Source organism: Megascapheus bottae, chromosome X, assembly GCF_031878675.1.
Source record: "Megascapheus bottae isolate mThoBot1 chromosome X, mThoBot2.hap1, whole genome shotgun sequence".
Classification (NCBI taxonomy): domain Eukaryota; kingdom Metazoa; phylum Chordata; class Mammalia; order Rodentia; family Geomyidae; genus Megascapheus; species Megascapheus bottae.
In genome coordinates, this window is record NC_143547.1 from 46,176,634 (window position 1) to 46,186,220 (window position 9,587).

General features: G+C 42.9%; 1 protein-coding gene across 1 annotated transcript; it reads left to right on the top strand.

The window, feature by feature from the left end:
• Positions 1–6,132: 6,132 nt before the first annotated feature.
• LOC150040995 (E3 ubiquitin-protein ligase TRIM52-like) lies at positions 6,133–6,699 on the top strand. Its single transcript, XM_090327112.1, has one exon. The coding sequence runs from the start codon at positions 6,133–6,135 to the stop codon at positions 6,697–6,699; it is 567 nt and encodes a 188-aa protein (XP_090183238.1).
• Positions 6,700–9,587: the final 2,888 nt, after the last annotated feature.

Below are 9,587 nucleotides of genomic sequence, written 5' to 3' on the forward strand. Positions count from 1 at the left end.
ACTGTCCTTGGTCTTTCTGAAAGCTAGAACTCTACCACTTGAGCTTTAGCACCACTTCCAGCTTTTTTCTATGTATATGGTACCAAGGAATCGAACACTGGCCTCAGTGCATGCTAGGCAAGCACTCTACCACTAGGCCAAACTCCCTGCCCAGTGTGTTTAACTTCTAGTCAGGATATGAAAACACTGAGAACAACAAGCAAAAGATACATTTTGTCAACTCTCCAGGGTAGAACTCATTGTGCTGTTTTCAACCCCTACTCTCTGACACATTTGGGAGATACTTTCAGTCTTGAGTATTTATTGAACTCCTTGGGATATAAATCAATGAGCCTGTAGCAAGCTGTGGTTCATAGTACAGAAAAAGGGAAATTTCTAAAGTTAATGGAGCCATCCAGAAAACAGTTGATCCTTGACTCCACCCTCAGATAACAATTATTTGTACAATAGAATTACAGGAAATCTCAGAAAAATCTTCTCTACCTGAATGATACTAGGGATCAGGCTGAATGATTGGCTATTGATAGGCCAGTAGTGAGAAATCACACCTCAACTCAACCACTGTCCAGTTCTTACTGAACACACAGAATGTTTTTACTGAAAAGAATTAAGATGATTAAAGTAGGAGTTTTGAATACTAGCATCTTTGAAAACTTGCAAGCTGTGAAAGTAAATAGTCTGGTAGAATAGGCTTGGTCTTAAACCCACTAAATTATCATGCTTGGATCTTTTAGAAAATTTTATAGAAAAGCTCCATTCACAGGGTTTGTGATTCTTTTTTGTTCTTTTTTTTGCCAGTCCTAGGCTTTATCTCAGGGCCTGAGCACTGTACTTGGGCTTTCCTCAAGGCTAGTGCTCTACCACCGGAGCCTCAGCACCACTTCTGGCCTTTCTGTCTATGTATGCGGTACGGAGGAATTGAACCCCAGTCTTCGTGCATGCGAGGCAAGCACTCTACCACTAGGCCAAACTCCTGGCCCGGGCTTGTGATTCTTTCACCTGTTTCAGAGCTCAGGCATGGTAGACAAAGCTTTATCCCCAAGGCACTTGTTGAAATCAGTCAGTAGGAGTTTCCCTAAGAGTATCGCCCTGCTCCTTTCTCCATCCCTTAACTATTCTCCAATCTGTGTAAGATATTTTCTTCTTGGACCATGGTTAGGACACAGAGACACTCTCAAGTTTTCTCCAGTTAAGGCTGCTCATATCTGACTCTAATTGTCTACTCTAACCTCAAATATTTTCCTATGTGTGTATATGTGAAGAAAGGTTATGTACTAGTTCTCACACATAATTGTTTATATTTTAGATTTAACTTCCACATATGAGAAAAAACATGCACCCTTGTCTCTCTGAGTATCATTTCAGTAAACACAATTTTTCTAGGCCAATTTATTTTTCTGCAAATGACACATTATTATTCCTGACAAATGAGTAGTTTCCTTGCATATCCCACTTTTTTGCCAGTCTTGGACTTGAACTCAGGGCCTGAGCACTGTCCTTGGGCTTTCTCAAGTCTGGAGCTCTACCATTTGAGCCTCAGCACCACTTCTGGCTTTTTTCTATGTATGTGGTACCGAGGAATAGAACCCAGGTCTCCATGCATGCTAGGTAAGCACTCTATGAGGCCAAACTCCCAGTCGCAATATCCTACTTTTTAATGGTGTGTGCATATCAGAAATTAATCAGAGCAGAGTCCCTTAGCACTTTTTTTTGCTCCAAGATAACATTCCACCACTTGAACCACAGATCTCCACTTAATTTTCCTTTTGAGGCTGGCTTGAAGCCATGGTCCTCAGGTCTCATTCACCATGAGTAGCTAGGATTACAGGCTTGAACCACTGGTATCTGGCTTCCTGATTATTTTTTTCATATATTTTATTGTAATTAATAGAAGGGTTACATTATATTAGCCAGATAGAAGGTGCATTAATTCTCATGTCTTGGTCCCCATTTCCCTCCCCCCTACCCCTTCCTGATTATTTTTGATCCTTGGGCTGTTCATTAATGTCTGTGCATTTGAACAGATACATACATATTCATTCCAATCTGCATATACTGATATTTTCTAGTAATATACAACTATAAACCTATCCAAATGTTCTGGATAGATGATCTTATGTGGTCCCTATGCCGAGGATTGATATGGCCCCTGCAGCACTAATGGGCACCTAAAACAGAACTGCTGTTGCTGGTATAGAAATGGGCTGTACACCACAGCCACTGAGGTTGACACAAAAGCAAAGCAATCTGGAAGTCCCCAGCTACAGAGGCCTGCCTGATGATGTAGTTTGTGTGAGGGTAAAGAGCACTCTCATTGGTCCTGTGCTGATACAGACTACAGGGGTCTCTGGTGCTGACTTCTGCTGTGATGAACTTGATGTTAAGATTCTGATATACGTTGAGAAAACAGAAAGGTCACATTTTGAGAGGCCAGATGGGATTCTTTACTAGAAAGCTGGTGAATGCAGGCAGATTCTTATTTGCAAAGACCTGCAGCCCCAGAAAACTGACCCATGAAAGCAGGAGAGCAAAGAAAGAGCAGTAAAACAGTATCAACAAACCAGATCAAATCCAATGGAAAGCCTAAGTCGGACACCATGTTGACCAGGAGCACCAGGAGACCTGAGACAGGACAGGAGGTATGGCATATCCATGACTGAGCTTGTCTGGGCCTAACTAGGGTCAGGCAGGGGACAGGGTCACAAGATGCTTGAGAGTTCATGACCTAAGACTAGTAGGTCCAGTAACATTTGTCCAAGCCTCTGCCCCTGTCTCTAGGAATTTGGCATGCCCATCATCTGGAAGGTGGAACTACTCTGGCTCCACCATGAAGATAAGATGGCACCAGTTAATCCCAATACCATATCATCTACCAGATGGCCAAGATGGGGATGGTTAGATTCACCAACCCTAATTCAGGTCAACGAAAAGTCCATTCTTACATCGTTCTCTTTCTTCTAATGGTTTTAGTATGTCATTGCAATGTACTTGCTGAGAAGGGAAAACACTGGGTTAGGTAATGCAAAAATCCTCCCTGTCATCTCCATTATGCTTTATTATTATGTTATATTCAGATGCGTTATTATTATTTTGTTACATCCTGTGTTCTTTTATCTATTTTCCTTAGCTTTTGTGAGGGTATTTCATGCACGAATAATTATTCAAATTGATGTTTTTATGACCTGGCAATTGCCAATGAGTCTTACACGAATGTGTTCTACTCGCAGTTCCACTTCTGCTTTGTTTAGTACTTGCATGCCATCTTTTTTTTCTGTACAGCTTTTTAATATTTCAGAAAGACGTACATGTTGGGCTGGGAGTTTAACCTATTGGTAGAGTGCTTGCCTAGCATGCACCAAGACCCAGGTTCGATTCCTTGGTACCACATACATTGAAAAAAGCTGGAAGTGGTGCTGAAGCTCAAGTGGTAGAGTGTTAGCCTTGAGAAAGTCCAAGGACAGTGATGAGGCCCTGAGCCCAAGCCCAGGACCGGCAAAAAACAAAAAAACAAATACAAAAACAAAGAAATACGTACATGTTACATGCCAAGAAAGGACCCCGGTTTTCTTGTAAGAAACAAGATGAAATCATAATTGGGGGGGAAAACACCCACAAACAAAATGGGGAAACAAACAAATAATAATGATAAAGTCACAAACACTCAACTAATTACAGTTCAGTACCTGTTAGCCACATTTAACATGATTCGGAGGGACAGAAAGCAACTTTATATATGAGTGCCTTCTGTACCCTATTCCATTAAATGAAAGGGGGGGGGAAGAGTCAGCATTTTTTGAACCAGTGGCTACATAGTAAAAACTGTATATTGTTGTCCATTCCATCTTTAAAAAGCAAAGTCATTAGGATGGTAGAAAAGTTAAGTTTGTGACAATGAACCCCCCCACCTTTTTTTTTAATGTGAGCATTTTGAGAACTATCTCCACTCTTTCTGCCGCAGAAGAGAATGAGGAGGTAGGGCTGGGCATCAACTCAGAACCCAACACTGATTGGCATTCTTCCCTGCAAAGTCAGTGGCATTGTACTCCAACTCCCAAGCGCACTGCTGATATTCACACCCACTCCTGCTTCCTTCTTCATTGCTTTCATCACTGATATCAAAGAAATCTACATCATTCCCTGCTGTAAGCATTCTTCATTTTACTACTCATACCCTGCAGAGCCATGATTTGAAAAGGACCACTATGTCTGGCTTGCTAGTGTCCATCTGGACCTCTGGGTTATTTCCTTGGTTAGCTAAGCCATTTCTGATCACTGTAAACAGGTACCTGCTTTTGCCTTTACCATTCCAGCAGTCATCTTCGTTGCCATTTCCTGCAGCCATCCTCTTGTCATTGCACACATTGCTAAAGAGAGATGACCAGAACTTCTTGGCCTGTTTCCTTGACATCAGTGACCAGTCGGCCCAAACTAGTGCCAGCTGCTGTGGTTGGGCATTATGGGAGAAAGGAGAACTTGGGCAGGAAAAAGCATTTGAACAACAGTCCAAGGCCCTATGGGAACAAAAATGGTCATGATGAGGCACTTATCAGTTACAAGTGATGTATGTCAGCTTAAAAATCTGTTATTTACTAGAATTCCATTTTTTCTCACAGCCTTCTACCAGCCTGTGTTAATTAGTACAGTTGGCTAATTCATATTTAATATGATTATTCATAATGTCAAAGCTAACTCTGTCGTTTAAAGTTTTGTTTCATTTTCTCTATTTTCTTTGTCCTGTGTCTTGTAGGTTACTTAGAAATGCCATGGAAGTTCCTGAGACTTCTATCTTCAGTTAACCACCAAAAAAGCCAGAAGTGGCCCTGTGGTTCAAAGTGTTAGAGTCCTAACCTTGCACAAAATGAGCTCAGGACATGTCCCAGGTCCTGAGTTCAAGTCCTAGAACCCTCATGACCCGAGAACGAAAATAATCCAGTAGGAGCAAGTTTTCTCTCTCTCTCTCTCTCTCTCTCTCTCTCTCTCTCTCTCTCTCTCTCTCTCTCTCTCTCTCTCTCTCTCTCTCTCTCTCTCTCTCTCTCTCTCTCTCCCTCTCCCTCTCCCTCTCCCTCTCCCTCTCCCTCTCCCTCTCTCTCTCTCTCCCTCCTTTCGGAAGGCGTCTTCTCTCTGCAGGCTGGTCTGTAGGCTTCTCGCCTAACCGCAGGCCTCTCTGCAGGCTTTTCACTTTCCACAGGCCTCTCACTGCTTCGCAGACCCCAGCCCGGCTGTGCTTCCAGCTTGGAGCTCTCCCTCTTCCTCCTCCTGAAAACTCCGCCTCTCACCCGGGTTCCTGCCCCCATCTGTGACATCACAAGCGGCGGAACTTCCCCCCCCCCTCGAAGTCTCATAGTGCCAACAAAAAACCAAAATAACTTTGAAGAGGCAGAGTTGCCAGCAAACCAAGACTGTAGAGAACTGTATTAGGACCTGGGGCCAGGCTCTGGCCTATCGCTTGCGAGGTCTAGGCCTAGCCTGGTTCCACCGGGCCTCTAGGCAGATCTGAACCTGATTCCGGCCTACACGTCCTTGAGGCCTGGCCTAATGTGGTTCCGGTCTACAGGTCACGAGGTCTAGGCCTAGCCTTTTCTGCCTGGCATGCTCTGCAGACTGGAACCTTCCAGTCTGCCCGCCCACGAGGGCAGGGCTTATTTCCGGCCTACTACCCGCCCGGGCGGGGCCAGATTCCCGCCTATCACTCCTGAGGAAGCGCGTAGCCTGCATACCAGGTGAAGCCAATCGTGTTCCAATGTACTTCTCGCGAGATCTGGGGCTAGCTTATTTTCCGTTTGTACACCCGGGAAGGTGGGGGCTACTTCCGGTCTACCACCCTCGAGGGCAGGGCTAGCCTGGTTCCCGCCTTCAGTCCGTTTCCGGTCTGTAAGCCCAACCTCTAGCTCAACCTGTTTCCTCCTTCACACCGCGGAGGCAGCTGTGAGCCTGGAGTTCCGCGCCCAAGGTTGGGCAGAGCTTGAGAGGAGGCGTCTGAGGCCTGCGTTGGAGCTGCCAGCGTGAGCTTTGTGTGTGTGTGCGTGTGTGCTTGCACTTGCGGTGGTGTAGCCCAGAGCACAGCCTGCCGGCGCTCTCCGCTTCTAGGCCTGAACTCGAGCGGACACTACTTCAGTCTCACCGCGCTTCAAAATGGCCGCTTCCAACTCTCTTCAGGATCCCCTGAAGATGCTTCAGAAGGAAGCCATGTGTGCTATCTGTGTTGATTACCTCATTGATCCCGTATCCATAGGCTGTGGGCACAGCTTCTGCCGACTGTGCGTGAGCCTCCTGTGGGAGACCGTGGATGACTCTGACGAGTGGGCCGACGAGGAGGAAGACATGAGCTCAGATAGCGAAACATCTTCCCTGTTTTCTCCACACTTGTTCGCCTGCCCGATGTGCCACAAGACCTTTTCACGCCGTAACTTCCGTCCCAATTGGCAACTAGGCAACATGGTCCAGATAATCCGTGAGATGTGTGAAGCCTCTTATCCACTCAGCTGGGAGAACGAAGATGACGTCTGCTCTGAGCACCAGGAAGCTCCAGAGAATGTTTTCGAGGCTGACAACGAGCTCTCTTGCGAGATGTGTCAAGTATGTAAGCATGAAGGTGGTGCCAGTGGAGAAGATGATTCCGAAGAAGAAGTGAGCAGTGGTACTTTGACAAGTGCTGAGGTGATTCATTCTGAGCATTGCCCCAACTTTGAGAGTAAATGAAGAAAGTTATGTAGTTTTAACTCTTAAATGAGTATATCAAAGGTCAGATTTAAGGAACATCAGTTATTCTAATTTGTTGAAGTTATGTTATTAGTTGATCTACTGACAAACTGCTTATGTTAAAAATGTGGTTTTCCTAACTATATGTTGTTTTCACAGACTTCTACCGTTAAAGACATTTTGGGAGGGGTGGCTTGTTTTGAGACAGTTTTTCTATGTAACCCAGGATGTTTTAAAATTTATAGCACTCATTCTACCTTAGCCTTCCAAGTGCTGACATTGCACTTGTGAACTGCCATGCCTGGATTAAAGACTATGTTTGAAGGTGTTGAACAGGTGTATTATAGCAATCTTCAAGCATCAACTTCCATGGAATCTGCCTCTTAGCTACTAGAAATCTTCAGTTTTGCTGTCAGTGTAGACCATTGTGAAGAACACTGTATTTTATCCCAATTTACTTTAGAAGATTTGAATGCCATTTATTGTTTTTATTTTCTGTTACATGCTGTTGCTTCCTGATTATCATAGAGAATTGCATTCAGTTGAATTTATGAATAGACTAACTCTAACACTGAAAAACTTTTGAAAAGGATTTGTACTTTAAAAATATAAAAATGAGGAAATGGTGCTGTGGCTCAAGGGTAGGGCACTAGCCTTGAACTGAAGAGCTCAGAGAAAGTGCCCAGGCCCAGAGTTCAAGCCCCATGACGACAAAAAAATTTGGGGGCCTCTGTGGCTCATGCCTGTAGTCCCACTGTTCAGGCCAACATCTGAAGATCATGGTTCAAAGCCAGCCCAGGCAGGAAAGTCTGTGAGACTCTTATCACCAATTGGAAGTGGTGCTATGGCTCAAAGTGGTAGGGTGCCAGCCTTGAGTGAAAAAACTCAGGGACAGTGCCCAGGCCCTGAGTTCTAACCCCCGGCCTGGGCACAAAGTCCGTGAGACACTTATGTTCAATTGACCATCAGAAAACCTGAAGTGGTGCTGTGGATCAAAGTGGTAGAGCACTAGTCTTGACCTGAAGAGCTCATGGACAGTGCCCAGGCCCAGAGTTCAAGCCCAAAAAACTACAAAAAAATGCTTACCCTGAAATTTTAGTTGGCAATCACCAAAACTATTGCTTATTAAGTACAAAAATATATATGTGTACATATGTAAGTAAACTAATTTTTTGCTTAGGGACCAAATTCATAAATGTTATTTCAAGAGAAAAAAACTAGATGTATATAATTTTGTGTGATGTGTTTTAACCTTGTCCTTGAAACCCACATGTGGCAGTTTGGGAAAGAAATGTGTTTCACATTTAATTGTCCTCATTTTTAGAATTCAAGAGAAATATGTGTTTTGACTGGAAACTTCCAGGTGAATATTCCAAAGAAACTAAATTAGAAAGTGTGAACATGAACACAGGAGATGGCTTTATTGATTTCATTGTTTCTTTTTTTCTTTGTATTTACAAATATTTTTTCTTTGGGTTGTCTTTTAAAACAATAAAAGTTTGGAATGCACCTTGTGTTTTGTTATATCTGCTATATCATTCAAGAGAGTATTAGGCTTAACAGTGACATGGTTATATCTGAATAAATTTTTATTTCTAAAATTAAAAGAATCACTTTGACATTGGAGTGTATCTCTGAGTACTTTTTAGTGTTTCAGTATATGTATACAATTTATCAAATTTTATCATGTCAGTTTTGGAGATCTAAGGGCCTCAAACTTTTGCTTGAGGTTTTTTTTTTTTTCTCAAGCCTAGAGCTGTATTACTAGAGCTTCTGGCTTTTTGATGATTAATGGGAGATAAAAGACACTTTTCTGCCCTGACTGGCTTTTTTTTTTGCCAGTCCTGGGCTTGGGCTCAGGGCCTGAGCACTGTCCTTGGACTTTCTCAAGGTTTAGCACTCTACCACTTGAGCCTCAGCACCACTTCCAGCTTTTTTCAATGTATGTGGTACCGAGGAATCGAACCCGGGTCTTCGTGCATGGTAGGCAAGCACTTTACCACTAGGCCAAACTCCCGGCCCCCCTGACTGGCTTTGAACCATGATCCTCAGGTCTGAGCATCTTGAGTAACTAGGATTATAGGTGTGAGTCAGTAGTGCCAGGTTTTCAAAGTCTTACGATAAATTCTGCTTGATAAGTATAAAACCTTTTTCTCACTTTTTCATCAGTTTTTCAGCTTATAATGTAGAGATCTTAAAGCTTTCTTCTACATATGCTTGGATAGTATTAAATGACATTTTTTCTTTGCTCATTAAATATACAAACTTAGGGAAGAAAAGGAAAGTCTATTGTATTAACCCATGTTTTCTTTACAGTGTTGTTTCTTCTTTACTGTTTCATGGTTTCTCCTTTGTATTTTTTGTATGCTCTTAATCATTTTTAGATTAGAACTGCTGATAAATTCTATTTTTATTCATGTGGGTATATCTTAATTATCTCTTCAATCTTGAAGAGGGTTCCCATGTCCTGGACATGGGATTCTGTTCTGACACTTCTTTTTAACACTTGAACAATTTCATGGCATTTTCTGCATAGAATCTTGCTAACTTCTGACAAGCAATCTATCATTCTAATTTTTCCCTTGTGGGTAAATTGTTTCTCTTTGGAGTTTTCAAGATGTTTACTCTGCCTCTCCTCCCCCCACCTTTTTTTCCCAGAATGTTGATTATAATGTGTCTTGGGATACATTTCCTGGAGTTTATTCTGTTAAAGTTTTTACAGCTTCTTGGATCTGGAGATTTGTGATGCCGTTAGCCATTACTTCTCAATTACATTTTTCATCCCTACACTCTTTCCTGTCCTAGGAATGCAATGGCATGAAGATTGTTTCTAGAGCCCCTTAGATCCTGAAGTGTTGTCAGTGTTCATTTTGCAACTAATTTCTTTT

Excerpts from the sequence above, each read along its gene's own strand:
- LOC150040995 (XM_090327112.1), top strand. The coding sequence starts at position 6,133 with ATGGCCGCTTCCAACTCTCTTCAGGATCCCCTGAAGATGCTTCAGAAG.